Source organism: Sceloporus occidentalis, unplaced genomic scaffold (assembly GCF_023333645.1).
Source record: "Sceloporus occidentalis isolate IW3139 unplaced genomic scaffold, rSceOcc1.0.p SCAF_14, whole genome shotgun sequence".
In the NCBI taxonomy this organism is placed as follows: domain Eukaryota; kingdom Metazoa; phylum Chordata; class Lepidosauria; order Squamata; family Phrynosomatidae; genus Sceloporus; species Sceloporus occidentalis.
In genome coordinates this window covers 6,352,574-6,371,981 of record NW_028316994.1, presented here as the reverse complement: position 1 = coordinate 6,371,981, position 19,408 = coordinate 6,352,574, and the positions used below count along the sequence as shown (strand labels likewise).

General features: G+C 42.4%; 1 protein-coding gene across 2 annotated transcripts in view; it reads right to left on the bottom strand.

Annotated features, from left to right (window-relative positions):
* Window positions 1-19,408, bottom strand: part of LOC149303684 (voltage-dependent calcium channel gamma-7 subunit-like) — a 55,647-nt gene that overhangs the window by 9,182 nt on the left and 27,057 nt on the right. For both annotated transcript variants that reach the window (XM_089479977.1, XM_089479976.1), the window contains exons 4-5: window positions 8,458-8,598; window positions 4,322-4,467 (exon numbers count right to left, since the gene is read on the bottom strand). In XM_089479977.1, the coding sequence (XP_089336103.1) occupies window positions 4,322-4,467; window positions 8,458-8,598 (287 nt within the window). The remainder of the gene's footprint in view (window positions 1-4,321; window positions 4,468-8,457; window positions 8,599-19,408) is intronic.

Below are 19,408 nucleotides of genomic sequence, written 5' to 3'. Positions count from 1 at the left end.
GGCTGCTGCGGTGTTCCTCTGGAGGAAAACTGGGCGCCTCCAGCCTGTTCTTTTGGAGCAGTCTGGAAAGCCCCTATATTTCAGTGGAAGGAACTGGCAAAACCAACTCTGAGTATTCCTTGCCTATGAACACCCTATGAAATTCATGGAGTCACCACAAATCAGCATCTGACAAAGGTGCATACACACACTAGTGGACGGTGTGCCATCAGGTTTAATAAGTTGTTCTTACGGGACAATTTTACATTACAACATCCTAATTTGGGTTGAGATACCTGCTAGTGTAAATGATATGGACATGATCTAAGTTGCAACCTGAAGCATCGTTTAGATGTTATAGGGTTGTCATAGCAGTGCCTGTGTGTGCTATGTGTCTTTCAGTGCAAGGCATGAATAGTGTCCTGCACACTCTCCCTCTTGGGGCTATCTACATTATACGAATCATATCCACTATCTGTTACAATGACTTTCTCTTTACTAGTACATAATGGTACAGTGAACAGATAGGGATTTCCACGTGCAAATTCGCAATTCTGTTCTCTGCTCCCTCCCACCAAGCCTGCCAACCTCCTTTTGATTAACATATTACTGTGAGTTCTGTTTTCATCACCTACTTTTAGTTCACATGTGAAATTGGATTCCATTTTCATCCTTGACTAGAATGTTGTGGAACTGTACATTAGTGTATTTGTGTGCATTTGTTTATACGCCAAAACTGGACATGGGTTAAATTAGTTATGTGTGCCTTATGTTTCTTTATGGATATACATTTTTGGCACTCTGATTTTATTATGCATTATGTATCAGCGTGAGTAACCTATTAGTTTTCTCTGCTAACCTGAACAGCCATCCTCATTTTGTCACGTTTCACACACACAAATACTTTCAGCCTAGATTATGGAAATTTACATCAAGTAAACAGGAAAACACAAAAGGAAACTATACCCAACAGCGAAACTGTAAGAAAAGACATAACAAGTCAGGATATATAATGTTCAAAAAAGTAAAAAATTCAAACAAACTACAAAATATACAAAATCATGTAACACATTTCATAACAGCCAAAATTAAAAACAAACAACCTGATGGCTACTTTAAGACAAATATACATGAATCCCATTCCCAGAATGTGAAACAAATACCCATTAATGGGCCAGTGAACACAGATCATTTCAAATATAACAAACATACACATGTTGACCAATTTCCATCTCCCTTAAAGTCTTAATGATTCCAATTCTTATATAACACATAAAGGAAAATATCCTGCCTTTCAGCCCAATTTGTAATACACCAACACTAGTATATCTGTGGTGTCACCTGCAAAATAAATAAAAAATTAATCATTAAGAATTATTTAAAGAAGTAAAAAAATATAAAAATATACATAATTTTCAAAGCAGATTCACAGCTTAAGAAACATAATAATACTGTTAACAAATCCTTTAGGCTGTTGTTTTGTTAAAATGCTCATGGTTTTAATGTGTTACATGAATTTGTGCATTTGGTAATTTTAAAGACTTCTATAAACACTATCCATCCCAACTTCTGATGTGTCATTTTGGAAACATACTTCAAGTCTTTGCAGATCTCTACCCACAAAGAGGTTGGTATACATGATCAGAGGGGTTCTGACATGAGTTGCTAGAAGGTGTGACCCTGCAGCTGTAACATAAAGTCTTTGCAGATCTCCACTCACAGAGAGACGTGGCTTTGTGCCTTGCAGTTTACTTGAATCGTGTGATAAACTCCTAAATGTAAGTAAAAGATTGTATAGGGCTGTGTGGGTTTCAAATCATTGGATGATTGCATACTGGAGTGTGTGCATATCTGAGAGGTCAAATGGCCAAGACCTATATATCACTTAGTGTGCCATTACAGTTCTGCAGTCAAAACTATGCTCCAGATCCCCTTTCACCATTCCCAAATCTTGCCATTTTGCTGTGACAGCTCTTCTGAATGACCATTCAGTAGCTGGTGGAGAATACAGAACGTATGTTGGAAAAGTGTCTGGCTTGTATCCCTAGCCAGACATAGGACTTTATCACACAGGAGGCAAGCATTCTCCTCCCATGATTAAATCACCATTAAATACTGTTAATAGCATGATAGGGGGGAAGATTATCACACCCCCGTGCACTTCTCCTGTTCTTGTCCCGTTGGTAAATAATAATGGAGGCGTCATTTGGTATTAACGGAAACTCCCGTTAATATCAAATAACACCTCCATTACTCTTTACAAATGGAATAAGAACAGGAGAAGTGCACAGGGCTTTGATAATCTTCCCCCCAATTGTGCTATTAACTGGATTTAATGGTGATTTAATCATGGGAGGAAGACCCTTGCCTCCTCCATGTGATAATCTCCATAGGCTAATGACACCCACCAAGATCTGCTGGGGTCCGCTAAAGCTCTTGGCAAATGATGTAATTGTTCTGTGTCTGTCTACAATACATAGCCAGGTGCTTCTCTGATCTCCTCCAGTTCTGTACTAGACACGGAATGGTCATGACAGGCATGTGCTGCAGCACCTCCACAGTAAGTCTGGATTTGGTCAGTGAAGAGGCAAGAAAGGAATAGCAATCTCCACAATGGCCAAAGAAATCCCTTACACATTGTGTATGCTACTAACAGGATAATGGCAGTGTGTTTAGGTCAAAAGATAGTTGGCTTGGGCAAGTGCAGGAGACACAACACCCTGCAAGGATCAATTGCCAAGACCTGGGGCAACCTTTCAACAGCTAAGTGGCCATTATTTCTATCCTATATTTTGGGGGACGGGAGCACCACATTAAAGCCACAGACTCAAGGAGTAGCACATAATTCAACCTGATTTATATTTTCCTGATCTAAACTCCCCCTAACCAGAACTCAAAAAAGTTTTATTTTTTGGACTTCTAATCCCCAGAATCCACCAGACAGCATGGAATTATGGATTCATAATCTAATAAGCAATTTTTCCAAGTTATGCTGCCATCCCTCCCAGAGGCTGCTATCTACTCTGTGGAGGTATACAGTTAGGCACCCATCTGGTATTTCTCCATGGATATCCTACCATAGTTTTATCCTCCATTTTTTGGATTACTGTGTTTGAATGTCTAACACAGCTCACCTATCATCATTTCCTCTGTTAGTGATATTAGGCTGTGAATGCTGATCTTTATGTAGTCAGAACAGTACCATCCATACACAGCTGGGAGATATCAATAGACCTAGGAAAAATCTAAGCTTTACAGAAATGTCAATCTGTCAATCAGTCAATATGGGGAGGGTCATAAGGAGAAAGCAGCTCAGTGCGGACTGAGCATGAGCAATAGGCTCAGATGCTTGAGTCAGCTGGAGAAGAAAACTGGAAAATACAAAGATGGGGAAAGGACTGGGCTGTGTAGAAATGGTCAGTGAAGATGAGGGTGTGTTAGGAGCCTATGATGTTTAAAGATTCCCTATACCTTGGCTCAGTCATTAACCAAAATTGAGGCTGTAGGCAATAAATCAGAAAAAGACTTAAGACTGGAAAGGGCTGCCATGAAGATAAGATCCTTAAAGCTAAAGATATATCATTAAATACCAAAATCAGCATCAGCCAGGCTATATTATTTCAGATTTTTATGTGTGGTTGTGAAAGTTGGACAGTGAAAAAAGTTACAACTCATTTGAAATGTGGTACTGGAGAAGAGATCTGTGAATACCACAGACTTCTAAAAACACAAATAAATGAAACTTAGAGAAATTCAAGCCTTAACTCTCACTAGAAACAAAAGTGACTAAACTGAGGCTATTGCATTTTGGGCATAAGACAGCGTCACTCATTGGAAAAGGTGATAATGCTTGATAAAGTGAAAAGGTTGTGGGAAAAGAAGAACATCACATTCAGGCGTGGGGAACACTAGGTCTTGAGGCTGAATCTGGGCCTCATGGAATCTCAGTGTGCATTCTAGGGTTGCCCTATGTGGCCACCCTCTCTTTCATCAATCTTTGGTGATTTCCCAGAATTTGTATGGTAATGGGATCTTTTGGCCTCTGTTTTAAAAGTGTGAAGTATGGCTTGGTTACTGTATGTATGGCTTGATTACTGGCAGTAAGAACTTTAAGCTAGAAGATTATGAAATTTTGGGTCCAATCCTTTTCCCTTTGGTGCCAGCCACCAAGGAATATGTCCCTGTGAGCTTTTCCAAAACTAGGCTACTAGGCTACTAGGGCCAAAATAGACATCCAAACTTTGATTAGCCCAAATCAGTTCCAGACTGTATGCAGGTCTGTGTGTGTACATCCACACATACATGTAATGCATGCTGGAAAGGGTTGCCTTCTCTCCTGTACCTCTTTGAGCAAGAAGGAAGAAGCAGCAAAAGCGAAGGACCATCCGTAGCGGTACTGGAAATACTGCTCAGAGCCACTGGGACGGTTCATCACTTCATCGTTGATGCTGGAGATGTACAGGACCAAGCCTACCACCAGAGAGAGCCCTGAAAAAGAAAAAGAACACAAAGGGGTAGAGGGAGAGGAAGGAAGAAGAAAGAGGGCTGTTATCTCACTTCTGCCAATGCCAAGGAAGGCATGTGAGGGCAACTCCCCTCACCTGTGTGCCACAAACACATAAAGGCATCACCTGTTCCACAAATCTGTCCTGTTTTCCATATAACTACTTCTTGGGCAAGAAAATGTGTGTATAATTGTGTTCAGCAGAGCAAAGGGATGCCACTGTTCACAGGCATAGAGTCAGCCCAGCGCTATTATCAGACAGAATGAGCTTCTCTCCTCAGGTGGTAGATGCTGGAGAAGCAGCAACAGGTTGAAGGATGAGAACGGTGTGTCATGTTAAGCTGCTGTGCATGCATCACTTAAGCCAATCTGTTGCATTCATTGGCTGTGGAATAGTGCTTCTTAAACTACCTAATGTGGAGGAATGACCATTTTCCCTCCACAGTGTACCAGTACCATATTTGTGTCCTATTACTATTGTATTGACTTTCTTTCCAGAGAACTGGCTACAGACCAGCAGCCAATGGCTTGTGGACTGGCAACATTCTGCAGACCACCATTTTCAATAGCACCACTGTGGATCATGCTGTCCCCTAGTCACCACTGAAGAAAGATTCCTCTGTTAGTCTATTCAGCTTCTGAAGATGACAGGGGCATCATTTGTCTTAGTGTGGCTTTGGCACAAAGGCACATAACAAAAATAGCACAGTGGGTGAATATGGAGCTCTTTCTGCCTTGTGGCTTTAATATTTTGCCCACTGGCCCTCTAGCACAGACTTAGACCTGTCATTCATGATGTCCCTGTGTGCCTGAGCCTGCAAATCTTATGTGCCTCCTGCAATGGCATCTTTTTCACAGAAGAAGAATGTACACTCCTATCATGAGGGGGTCCCTAAATTGCAGTCTGTTGATTTTATCTTACATTGAACCACTAAGAAATAAGCCTGCTCCTATCTACTTAATTCAACCCCATAGCCTTGTGCTGGATTTTAGTTCTTGGCCACAATAGCATGTACTAAAAGAAGGCATGCAGGCTGTGTACCAAGATGTAGATGCAGCTGGTTTGGTGACACAATTCTGAGTTTGAAAGAGTCACCTTTTTGGACAACTTCCAGAACCCACCAGTCAGCTTGACCAATGTCATTCAAGACATTTCAGCTGAGAGATTCTGGGAACTGCAGTCTAAAAAAATAACATTTCTGTCCTGATGCAATGTTCTGTGTTCTGGAGGAACAGATAGGCACAGGTAACCTCTACTCTAGCCCAAGCAACATGGTAAGGCTGACAATATGTTGGTGGGCTGGAAGTATAACTTGAACCTATCATTCCTCAGCCAGCTTTCAGTACTCACTCAAATGAATAAACCCAGTCATTGTCCCATCTAGACCTTTTTTTGTTCAGGTTGTCTACCAGAGTCCTACATTATTTCATGTAGCCTCAAACTTTGGGCTGTATTGTCTACCCTCAACAGTCTTTCTGCCCCTTCAGCTTCTTCAAGTTCCTGGTAGCACTGCCTACTGTTTAGGGCCTTCCTTGACTCTCTTGTCCTGCACTTTGGCAGTCAGATGCTTCTTGGACCAAAGGTGGCCAGCTTATTTTGCAGTACTTTTTCTCTCCCTGCTCCCACACACCTCCTTTTCCTCCTCCTCCTTACACTAGGAATATCAATAGCAGCAAAGTATTCTGGAGGGGAGAGGAATGGAATGATCATAAATCTAAAACAAGTTTTCTGCTTTAATCACAGTGGGGTGATTCTGTCATGCTTGATTTGGAGCATGACTGAAGGGGAAGACAGATGCAGCAATACATGACCCTGTGCCTTCTCCTTACCCTCCTTCTCCACTGCTTACTTCTCATGATGGCTGGGCAGATTGATGGTCCAATATCACTGACATCTTGCCTGCCTTCTGAACCCAACTTTTGAAGTGGGAGAAGGGAAAGAAAGCAGAAGGCCTGAAAAGATGTGTCTCCGTTTTCACTACTTTCTTATAGTCTATGCTTCCTCAGAGTCCTTGGAAACTCTGTAAGCAGGATAGGGAAAAGTCTTAATTTACACACAGAAGAGCCCAGGTTATCTTCCCAAGATCTCCACACCACATAATGATAGCACTATGATTCCACTTTAACTTCTGTGGATGCATCGTGTGGAATCCTGGTGTTTTCTGGTTTGGTGAGGCACTGGAGCTCTCCGGCTGAGAATTTTAAAGGCCCTTTCCTAAACTGCAAATACCAGGAATCTGTAGGGTGCAGCCATTGCAGTTAAAATGGAACCATAGTGCTATAATTGTGCAGTGTGAAAGAAACCTAAGTAGGGCAGAGAACAAGGTGAGCAGGTAATGCAAAATGGAGGACATTTTGAAATTCCTCCTGGACAAAAGGTTGAAATGTGGGACAGGAAAAGGAGGATGTCTGGTCACGCTGGTTGGGAAAGTCTTCTATCTGAGACCCTGGAGAGCTGCTGCCATGTGCTTTGGACTCCAATCAGGGGGTGCCAGAATAGCCTAGTGCTCTGAGTGTTTGACTACGACTCTGGAGACAATGGTTCGATTCCTAGCTCAGCCACGAAAGCCACTGGGTGACCCTGGGTAAGTCACATGCTCTCAGTCTCTGGGGAAAGCAATGGCAAACCCTCTCTGAACAAATGTTGCCAAGAAAAACCTATGATAGGTTTGTCTTAGAGTCATCATGAGTTGGAAATGACTTGAAGGCACTCAACAACAGCATCAGGGTAAACAGTCCTGAGCTAGAAGAACTAATGATCTGACCCAATATAAGGCAACTACTTTTCTTCCCTACCCACTTGGGCATTGGTGATTGCAAAAACAGTGGTATCACTGCTTTGAGGCAAAGAAAGACTTACTTGCCTAAAAGAGGGTTGGAGAACTGTATATGGATGGGGGAACCAGACTGCAAGATTTTAATGATCAGTGCTTGAGGCAGGCTTATGTCCTTCTCACTTCTCCCCATATGGGAGTTGGATTCAGTCTGTGGATCACAATTCCCCTCCCCCTTGCCTGAAAGGCGTGGAAAAAGCATTCCCCAGAAATGGGGAATGTGTGTCCCTCCAAATTGTTTGGACTCCAACTTCTATGAGTCCCAGCCAGGATGGCCATGGATGACAGGAATCATTGTTCAAATTCTTGAGTTCTACAGATCCTCCACTCTCATCCAATATCTCTTGCCCCATGGGCTGGCAGTCAGTAAAAGTGTGAAGTCAGGTAGAAGCAGCTGGTACATTCTTTTGTCAATGGAAGCAGCAGTGTAGCAGGACAGGAAGGAGCAGAAATGCGGAGAAAGAGAGACAAGACACATTCTGTCTACTTCCTTAAATCATTCTGACCACTTCTGTACAAAAAGCTAAACATTCAGAATCATAGGGTTGCTGTATCCACTCTTGCACTTCCAAGGAACAGAAAGAGCTCCCCTCTGCAGGAAGATTGTGCTCTAGTGGTGATTTTCATGGATTCACCTTTTCCTCCTGTAGTCCCCTGGTCTTTCTCCCCCCTGTTCTGGAATGTCCCCCAAACCTCTATAGCTGTCATTCAAAGGGAATAAGAGAATTGCAGAGAGAAGAAGTCAGCAAAAAAATCCTCCTCATCTCCTTCTACTATTAGTGTAAAGGCTACTTTGGATGCAGCCTACAGCTATGATATGTATAAGCCAAGCCTGAATTGCAAAATGGTGTCCATAATAAATGGTGGGGTTAAAAAAACAAGTGCAAAGCTCAATTTTGATTTGTCTCATGTTCGGGCTACTGCACCTAACAAGCACAACAGAGGTTCATTTTGCTTCTGAACACTGTACCACAAAGAGCTTTTCAACTTTTAACCAAAGACACTGTCCCAGTACAAGGGAGCATTATTTGTCAGGCTCCACACTGTCCTTAAGAGAGCATATGCTCATACTGTCACCGCCCCCCAACACAGACTCTGGAGAAATTGCCCACTGTCAAATGCCACCCTTCCACGCCTCACCAGAGAGGATGAAGAAGATTCCAGAAACGAAGGCTAGGATGGTCCTCTGGGGGCGGATATGTCCAATATTGCTAATGACGAATGCTGTGAAGACGAGGAAGAGGCTGACCATGGGGAAAGGTGTGGCTGTGCGGATGGTCTCTGCACAGAGAAAAAGGGAAAGATTGGGGCGGGGGGAGGAAGAAAAGTAAGAGAAGAAATTAAATATCTCAAGGTTAAATTCAAGTCAATTCAAACGAACTCAGCTCAACAACTCAAATGAACATAAAAGACTGAAGTGAGAAAGAGTTCAGTACCACAACATGAATACTAAAGCTTAGCCTCATGATATATGAAGTGATCACAAAGATGGGAGAGCTTTAGAGCGCACACAGAGATCATTTCTTCCCACTGTCTAACTAATCACAGGCAGCCTGTATTCCCAGCAGGTTCCAGATGAATTCAAACCTGGCACCGCATTGCATGGGAAGAATACAAGAGAGTAGCTTCACAGAAAATATCATCATCAAAATCTGTCTGAATCAAACAGTTAACAAGAATGTTTTTTAAATGGCACCAAAAATTACCCACTTGTGCCCTGAGAATCAAGGGCCCATTCACACTACAAAATAATCCAGTTTGGAAATCAGGTTATTTCCTTGTCATTCAGACTTGCACCGTTTGTACTCAGTGGAGTTTGAAGGGGGGGCAACCGAAAAGCCCATTTAATCTTTTTTTAGGAACCACAACAATCCTCATCTCCAATAATGTGAGTAAACTATTGGATCAATTCAGATCATGCAGCCACCATTCAGGAAATGGAGGCACCTCCATGTTGATCTAGAACGGTGGCAAATGGAAACTTCAGCCTGGATTTAAATGCCACTGAGAGATTTGCTGCCTTAAAACATAGTGGGAATGGTGAATCGATTTTGAATCGATTCACAGATGCAAATCTCTCTGTGCAAAAAACATAAGTGTGACTAGCCCCAAGGAAATGCTTAATTCTGGCAACCCAGGGAAAAGCTTAGAGCATTTCTGAATCAATTTCATGTTTGGGCCTTGGTGAATGGTGGAAGGCAAGGAGCAGAATTCCGTGACAATGAGCAGCAACTGCTTACTCAGAAGTGTGAGGTAGTTATTAGGGAGGTGCATGGTCCAAGCAGAGGTGAAAGAATAATAATATAGTCTCTAAATTCTGCTTCCCTCTTCCCCAAAACAGAACAAGGAGATAGTATATGCTTGTGCCAGCACAACACCCTGCAGATGTAAAGGGATCTTGTATCACCTTTGAGACAAAGGTCCAAAACACATTGCAGAAATAATTCAGTTTGAGATCGCTGAATTCTAGGGAATTCTGGAAACTGTAGTTTTGTGAGACATTTAGCTTTCTCTGTCAGTTCCCAGGATTTTCTAGCACTGAGCCAGGGCAGTTACAGTAGTGGTCTCAAACTGGATTATTTCTGCAGTGTGTTTTGGATGTAACTGAAAGAAAGTAGTCTCAGTTTCATAGGTGTGAGAAGATCTCTTTGCATAATGATTTTCCAGACTAACATGGCAAATCTACCCTCCAGATGTATTTACATAATCCCCAGACAACACTCTGACTGGTGATGTTGGCAACCATTGGGAAGGCAGTGGGCTGGAGGAGACTGGTATGCTTCCTCTTTAATGCAATACCAAAAGAGCCCTTGTATATTTCCATATGTGCCCTTGTCACAGCATATAAGCCCTGACAATAATCTAAGGTTTCCTTCACAATCTTAGTTTATTAAATGCTTTTATTTCATTTTTTAAAACTCTCATCTTCCTTTCTAATCACATTGTGCTCATAATGTCTCACATCAGTAATAACACTGTAGTACAAAAATTAGCTCACCAAACCTCAAAATGAGGATTTATTAACATACATTTTATCTATGACAGCCAGCATAATGTAGTGGTTTGAGCATTGGACTACAACTCCAGAGTTTAAATCCTCACTTAGCCATGGAAACCTGCCGGGTAATCTTAGGTAAATCACATTCTCTCAGCCTCAGAAGGAGGCAAAGACAACCCTCCTCTGAACAGATCTTGCCAAGAAAACCTCATGTTAGGTTCACCTTAAGGTTGTCATAAATCAAAAATGAATTGAAGGCACACAACAATAACTAAATCATAGGCCCAATGAATGCACATAGGAAGCTTATACATGTTACATCAAGTGAAAGTCTGCTATGTATCACAAGCATCTCTCAGACCTTTCATTCAAGTGTATACCATCACATACATACAAGAACATAAGAACAGTCCTGCTGGATCACACCAAAGGCTTGCCTAATCCAACACTGTTTCCACAGCAGCCAAACTAGATGCCTGTGGAAAACCCATGGCAGGACATGAGGACAAGGCCACCTTCCTGGTTCTGTTCCCTAGCAACTGCTATTGAGAATCACAGTGCTGAAGCTAATAAAGCAGCCATCATGACTAGCTATCAATAGATGTACCTTCTATCAGTTTGTATAATCCCATTTAAAAACTACTCAGGTTGCTTACCATCACTGCATCTTATGGTAGCAACTTCACACAGTTCAAGCATTATGAAAGAAATGGAGTTGGAAGGACTCTCCCTATCACTTTCTCCACCCAATGCACAATTGTATATGTTAATGTCTTGCTTCCCACCTATTTGCCTTTTTCATCATAAACTAAAGTATGTACCCCAAAGACTGTATCAAAAGATGGTGGTCTGAGAAAATGGGTGCCTCACCCTTCCATTTTGGGGCAAGGTTGTCTCCCATGTCCAGAACACAGGCCACCCATGGTTGTACCCTTTGAACATGAACAAACTTCTTGACTAAAATGATACTTACAAAGATACATGAATGAATCTTTTCCTGCTGGTTCCTAAGTGCATTGAACCCAACTCAAGGGTGGACAACTTGTGGTACTCTCAGTGTTGTTAGACTGTCACCCCCATCAATTCTAGTCCTAGAATGGTGAGAGATATAGCCCAACAACATCTGGAGGACAACACTTTGCTCACCTTTTAATTAAGCCAATTCTTCTGCTTAACAGTCAGATAAATCATGCACTCTTTTCAGTTTTTGTATGCACATAGGTGGGTCTCAGTCTGGGTTGTAGCTACAGTTAGGCAAAATGAATTTTTCCTCTCAAATGAAATTTTCCTTCAGTTATTCTAGCAGTGCAGAGAATAAGACATGGGGAATTGTTCACACCTAAAACTCTTCTATTTGCTATGTTCACATTCCCTTGGTCACTTTGCCTGCCCTTTTTCTTTGGATGCCTAAACAGTATCTCTAAATATTTGACTGAAGTTTTAAATTACTGTGTGTGTATATGTGTATGCCTTCAAGTCACCTGCTACCACATAAATTACGTCTACCCCATAAATTTCATAGCGCTTTCTTAGGCAAGAAATACTCAAATATAACCTGCAGCATCTGTTATTCATTGGCAGTCTCTCATCCATGTACTAACCAGAGCTGACCCTCTTTGGCTTCCAAAATCAGATAGGATCTGATGCCTTTAGAATATTTAGGCCCTACTGATACAAATTTGGAGACTGCAGGAAAGTGTCATTTGGGGGCAAGATTCTTATTTGCTCCCCTCAGAACTACTGCCCTGGTATAACTGCAATCCACTGCAATCACTGCTATTCACTGCAATCCCCAAATATGGCTTTGACAGATACTTTCACCAAACATTGCGTTTTCTAGAACACGAACCCAAAAACTGGATATATATATTTTTTTAAAAAAGAAAAAGACTCAGACTGTATGCTGGTTACTGCAATCATTCTGTATTTCTGCTAAGGTGGCACAGTTACTGCCTGTTATCTATATCTTCCTTTCCCCAGCTCTTATTTGTATTTTTAATTGATCTTTTTACAAAAGCTAATCACAAATTAGGTAACAGGGCTCCTCTGCCTTTTACATTCATTTGTTGGAAAGGGGCTGCTTTTGTCCTGAACTTTGCAGAAGGAGCTGTACCTGCCAAAACATAGGAACACCTTTCAATTTTGTGTTTGATGTCCCTACCAATTAACTTGGGAGGAAAAAAAATGTTTATAATTACCAGTATCCTCCAGCAAACATGTTCAAAGGCACAGGTGAGCAACTTTGGTGAGATCAGGCACTACTTTTCATGCCTGGGGTAGGACACATTTGTGCATTGGGCTGAAAATTATCCATAAATACATCCCTGTAGTGACTAGAAGTAAATTCGCACATCTGAGTTTACTGGCAAATTTTTGGCTGATTTTTGGTAATTTGAGAACTTGGCGGATGACTTAAAGCATTTGGGGGCATTTAATGGGGAATATTTTGTCTCTTAATTTTTTTAACATTTAGGAGGGCCAGCATAGTGTTTCGAGTATTGGACTATCACCCTGGAGATGGGGGGGGGGGGCAGTATGTGTTTTTGGAGCCTAAATACCCTAACTAAAGGCATCAGATTCTGTCTGATCTTGGAAGCTGAGTGGAATCAGACCTGATTAATACTTGGATAGGAGACTGCCAACAAATACCAGGTGCTGTAGGCTGTATTTCAGAGGAAGGGACTGGCAAAAACACCTGTGAGTATTCCTCACCTCAGAAAATCCTATGAAGTTCATGGAGTTGCCATAAGTCAACAGGTGATTTGAAGGTGCATGCGTGCACGCGCACACACGCACACACACACTTGGGTAGGGAATACAATTAAAACAGCATGGAATAGCATCACAAAATAGTGTTTCACCTCTTCCGCTAAGGAACAACATTTGGATGCTGAAAAATTTGGGGAGAGGTTGGTCAGAATCTCATGAGCCCAACTGAGTCCCACAAAGAGTTATATGCAGCCAAGGGACTCTGCATTTCCTACAATTAATCTAACATCTAGTCCATCTTTCGGCAGTGTGTTGTCTTCATCAGCCCCATCGCCATGGCCAATGGTTAGGAATGCTGGGAGTTGTGGTCCAAAACAAAAGGGAGATGGAATGGCTGGTTTAAATTTGGCTGAGATGTTCTGAGCTTTCTTCACACACACAGGGTTTTTCTTCTGTCCTCTGACACATTCCATTTGCACTTCTTTCTTGTTTGCAGATTTCACGTACGATCATTTTCTACAGGCTGTGAGCAACTGCTGTGAGGATATTTCTTATATCGCAGAAACTACGGGAGAAAAATGAATTTCTCCAGGAGAGCACAACCGTTCCTATTCTTATTTCTCTTGGAAAGGTAGGAGATATTGTCTGTGACATCACTAATAATGAATTTCAGAAGACTTTCTGTTCCCTGCAGGCTGTGACTGCACTGCACCGCTTTGTGACCCCTGTTAGCTACTAGAAATTTGAAACATTTTTTCATTCTGAATTATAAATGCTGGGCTGTTCTACATCTCAGCCAGCAGGGGGCAGTGATATATTCATAGTCTCTCTCTCTCTCTCTCTCTCTCTCTCTCTCTCTCTCACACACACACACACACACACAGTAATTTCCATTGTTAATTCTTAGAATTATTCCCATTCTATCATATTTTTATTGTAATTTTATGATACCCTTGCTAGTGAGAAACGTGCCACATGCATTGCGCAGGAATTTAAATCAGACAAACACAGAAGTGTCACCTGGCCAGAAAAAAGAAGATCTTATGTCTTTAAAACAGGCCTGCACAACTTGGCAGTAGGTAGGGCCAAAATTAAAATGTCTTCAGGCTGCAGATAGGTTTTAATTTAATATTTAATTAATATATTTATTAATATTTATTAATAATATTAATTCCTTCCTCCTCCTCCTCTACCTGTCCCTCTCCTTAGGAGAAAGCTGAGCAGCAGAGGAGCCTTGCAGGGTGAGCGTTTGCGTGCCCTCCTCTGGACAAAGCAGGGCAGTGGAGGAACCTTGCAGGGCATTTGCCCATCCTCTTCCTCCGCAACCTGGCCTTCTCCTTGGGAAAAAGCCTGGCAGTGGAGGGGCCTTGCAGGGCAAGCATTTGCCCATCCTCCTCCACCTGGCCTTCTTCACCTAGGGAGAAAACCAAGTAGTGGAGCAGCCTTGCAGGGTGAGGGTTCATCTGTCCTTTTCTTCCTCCTCCGCCTGGCCTTCCTACTCTACTCTGTATGGCCAAGCAGCGGAGGTGCCTTGAAGTCTTTCCACATCCCTGTGGGCCACCCAAAATCCTTTGGTGGGCTGCATGCAACCTCCGGGCCGTATGTTGTGCAGGCCTGCTTTAAAAGGAGCTTGATGTTGCAAGAAATCAGCAGGTGAAGAGTTTCAGAGCATGGACAAAGCGCTTGCATCTGGCTTCATATGAAGTTGGTGTTCAAGGCACAGGACCAGAGATTCACTGAGAAGTTAGCACCCTTAATGCCACGTGTCCTCACCAGCAGAGCTTGCAAAAGTTACATTATGAAACTACATCTCCCATAATCCCTCAACTGTTCTTCACAGGACTTTGTTGCCCTCCTCTGGACACATTCGTAATTCCTATTTTCTTTTTTAAACACCGGTGCCCAGAATTTGTACTGCAGAATTATGGTTCCTTTATGCAAGAGAATAAAATCTGGTTTTAAAGCAGGGGTGGCACCGGGGCGGAGAGTGAGAGAGGGGCACATGGGAAAGTTAAAGGGTAACAGCAAGTGTTGCCTTGCATGGCAGATTTCTGAAAGAAAAATAATAACATATGTTCCCCCACTCAGCCATACTTTTCACTTCGGAAGTATGTCCTATTGATTTTGATGGAGTTAAAAGTTTATTTCTTTATTTATACTTCACTCTTCAGTCAAAAAGGCTTCCAGAGCAGGCCCTCAAGATTACAATTTAAAAAGACAGGACACATTATGGCAATGGAAGAGAGGATTAAGACCAATAGAGTCAGCTCCTCTTTGCTCTCTCCAAGTCCATAGTAGTGGCAATTGGGGTGGAGGGAAGGCCTCTCACCATCCGCTAAAACCAAGGCATAATGGATCTGTGCCTGGCTGCTCTTTGCTCCCTCAGAGGCCACAGCAGTGCCAATTGGGATGGATGGAGGTCCTTTCAAGTTATTCAAGTTCTCTTCTCTATCCCAGTTCTGTTAGACAACTCTTCTTGTTACATATCAATGATAAAAAGGAAAAGCACTCCTAAGTCTGTGATAAGTAACGGTAAAGATATTCCTCGTTGACAAGGTTGTCAGGTTGTGTCCAACCATAAGAGGTGGTTCACTGTTACTAAGCCGAAGAGCAAGCGTTGTCAGAAACTATTCTGTGGCCAACATGATTGCACAGAACACTGTTTACTTTCCCACTGGAGTGATACCTATTTATCTACTTGTATTTGCATGCTTTTGAACTGCTATGTTGGCAAAAGTTGGGACTAGTGATGGGAGCTCACCCCATATTATCCCATGAGTCCAGCAGTGAGGTGAAGGAACACATTTGTTTTATGAGGTTGATGCCCCACCCTTGGTGCAACTGACTTCTCAAAGATCATAGGGAAAGAATACTGCCAATTCTGTTTTTTATATATGGTGGTCTTCTGGTGCCACAAATCAACACATACCATCTGACTGCCATAGATGACGGGCAAAATGGAGCCCCTTCTCTTGTTTTACATACAGATGTGGACTGGACTTCCCTGTGGCAAGGGAGCCACATTCTCTGCCACATTTCATCAGGGTATACAAGAGGCTCTGTGATACTTGTACCTGGGTCCTCCAAAAGAAGGAAATGCTTTAATTGGTTTCACAGTTTATGATGGTTTAACTGAACAGATCTTGGCAAGAAAACTCCATGATAGGTTTGCCTTAGGGTCACAATACATCAGAAACACCTGAAGTCGTTCACAAACAAAACCACTTTTCAACTATTATATGCTGTTAATTTTTTGTTTATTTTAACTGTTGCTAGATACTCTGAATCCCAAACTTGGGAAAAGGTGGGATATCAATAATAGTTTTTTGTGTGCCTTCAAATAATTTCTGACTTATGGTGACTCTCTAAAACAAACTTATCATGGGATTTTCTTGACAGAATTTGTTTAGAGGGTTTTTTCCTTTGCCTTCTCTGAGGGTGAAAGAGAGTGATTTGCCCAAGGTCACTTCAATACAGTCACCCCTCCGTTTTTGCAGACTTGAAAACTGTGGTCTACGGAGGGGCAAACCCCATTGGCTAAAATGGTGCATGCACCTGTGGCACATGCACAAGGCTATGTGCGGGAGCGTGCAGCCATTCAAGTCAATGGGGCTTGAATATATGTGAGTTTTTGTTTTCACAAGGGGAGGGTTCAGAATGGATCCTCTGCAAACTGGAGGGGCGACTGTAGTCGTAGTCATAGTAATAGTAATAGTGATTATCGTTATGATAACAGAGCTCAGAAGGGATAGCTGAGGGACTTCTCTTACTGCCCCCACTAGTGGAGCGTGCCTCCATCTATTTGTCTGCCTAGCTATCTATTTACCTGCCTACAGGCAATCATCTATATATCTACATCTATCTATTACTGGATTTTTGCTGCAATGCTCTGCAGTCCAGGCTATTAAAATCCATTTAAGCTTTTGCAGCATGCTGGAAGTGTGGGGGCAGGGGAGAAGGTACCAACTGGTTTCCCAATAAGAGCTGCTATAGTCAGATTGGGCTGTAGGATAGGGATGCCATGGCCCCCACAGGAGTGGAATGCTGGACAGTTGCTACTCCCTTGTGAATGAGTTTCACTGAAATCAGCAAGTCTTGCTTACCAAGGGAGATGGGTGCAGTACAGTGTGAGGAAGATCTATGTTATCGAGGCCTCTGCAGCCTTTTCCAAAGCGAACCATTGTGGTGGAACAGAGCCACCAGAGGGTGCTCCTGTCACTACACATACCGTTCAGAGAGATAAAATAAATAAACAAGCAAATAATGCAAAATTATTGTCATCATTTAGGTTGTGCCTTCTAAGCATCTGAAGCATTTCAAGGGCTTTGTTGGATGTCGTGACCAAAGCATGGCTTGGATTCACTCTGGTTCCTTTTCTTCTCCCCGTCTCCTGGCCTCTCTCTTTCTTTTCTCCCCATCTTACCTCCTAAATTCAAGTCAGTTCTTTTCTTCACTATTTAGTAACTGTAGTTTGCTATAACATCTAAATTGCACAAAACGTGGTTAGCCCAGATCATGTTTCACCACCAAACTAGAACTGCAAGCTGTAGTTTGAAACAGATGTAAATAGTTTTGGTTTGGATGAAACCTATTGACAGAGTCTAGAAAAATTAGTTTGGGGAACTAAAACTGCCACTGGTCCTACTAGCTGGGGGATTCTGGTAGTCTTTAATTTTTGAAGGCCTGATCTGTTTGGGCATTATAGGAGTTTAGGTGTTATTCCTGAATAGGGCACATTTTCATAAAGCAGTATGCACACCAGCTCCACCAGCAAAATTCTTCACCATCTTGTTGAGCAGAGAAGGGCTTCTACTCATGTTGGCTTGATCATGATTAGAAGCTTCCATGCAACAAGAAGCTTTTGTTTATCTGGGTAACAGGTCATGCAAAGGGTTCAAGTAAATGTGAACAATTTCCCATGTAGACTTTGTACTCAAGAGAGAAGGGTCAGAGATCCATGCCCATTCAGCATGTGCTAAAGAGGTGTCACAGCTGACATAGAAACAGCATGGTATTAGTTGCAGATTTTGGCCAAAAATCAGATTGGGGTTAGGGTTTTGGAGGTTATGGTAGTTATTTGGAGGCAAATCTCCCCAAGCCCCCAAAAATCAAGCTTGCTGGGATGAAGATGAAGTCTACCCAAACCACCATGTTTTTGTGATGATTTGGGCATTTTCTGGCTAACAATGAATCTGGCTAATAAAGAATTGACAGGAATATTTTACATTTTTCAGAGGTTTAGGAGCACTGCTGATTTCAAGCGGTGCAAAATAGGGATTGTGGGCTGCAGACAGCATATAAGTGTGCATTGCCTCCCACCAACTTAGAGAAGCAAAAGATATTCAGAGGGGGTGTAGGGTCAGCCCAAAACATTTTGCTGCCTAAGGTAAGTGACAAGATGAGACATGTAGCTTTCATTCCATGTACAGAAGCTGACAACTCACAGTTAAATCTTACTTCCTTCTCATGTCAACATTTACTCAACATCTAGGGAAGACAATCAGTTTTGGGGAATGTGAGGGAAACGTTCAGAGTTCAGAATAATAACCTGTCATTGCCTCCCTCCCCCACTGCAACTTCCTAACATCTGCCACCCATTCTGCCAATCCTGTAATTCGACATAGCATATGAGCCCCACATCTTTCACCCATGTTCAGGGAAAGACACAAAGCTCGCTTTGGACATCATAGCAAACTGGAACTGCAGTGGGACATTGTAATCCGTGGGCTTGCCATCCACAGATTTCAGCATTCGCGGACGTCAAGCCCTATTGTCCCAAATGATGGCGCGTGCACGAAGAGGCACTAGGGGCCATATATGTGTAATGCTGCCATTAGGAACAACAGGACTTGAAGTCCCGTGTTTTGTGTATCTGTGGGGGGTCCGGAACGGATACCCTGCAGATACGAAGGTCCAACTGTACAATAAACCAAGAAATTAGAGAAAGGACTCAGAACATGTGAACATGTACAAAAGCCTGAAGTCTATTCACAGTCGCCAAAGCAGAGGTTTGGCTATGACATCTGAATTGGGTCATGCTCTTAGTAAATTTTAGTAAATCTTTACAACAGTTCCAAACTGTTGTTTTTCCTTGTAGCCTCCATATTTGCAGCTCAGGCTAGGATGAATGTGGCTTGATCAGGTTCACAGCTTGAATGAGACTCAGTCTAAGGACTTCCCAGTTCACACCTCGAAGCTGAAATCCCATACACAGGACATCATGGAACTTTCTACCAAGAAAAACCTTGCAAGATGTAGTCACTCATCACCCAGCTACACTTAGGAGCACGAGAATGCAAAAATGCACAGTCCAGAGATTCCTATGTTCCTGACACCTCTATTTATGAGACCCTACCATCTTGTCTCTAGAAAAATAATGATCTA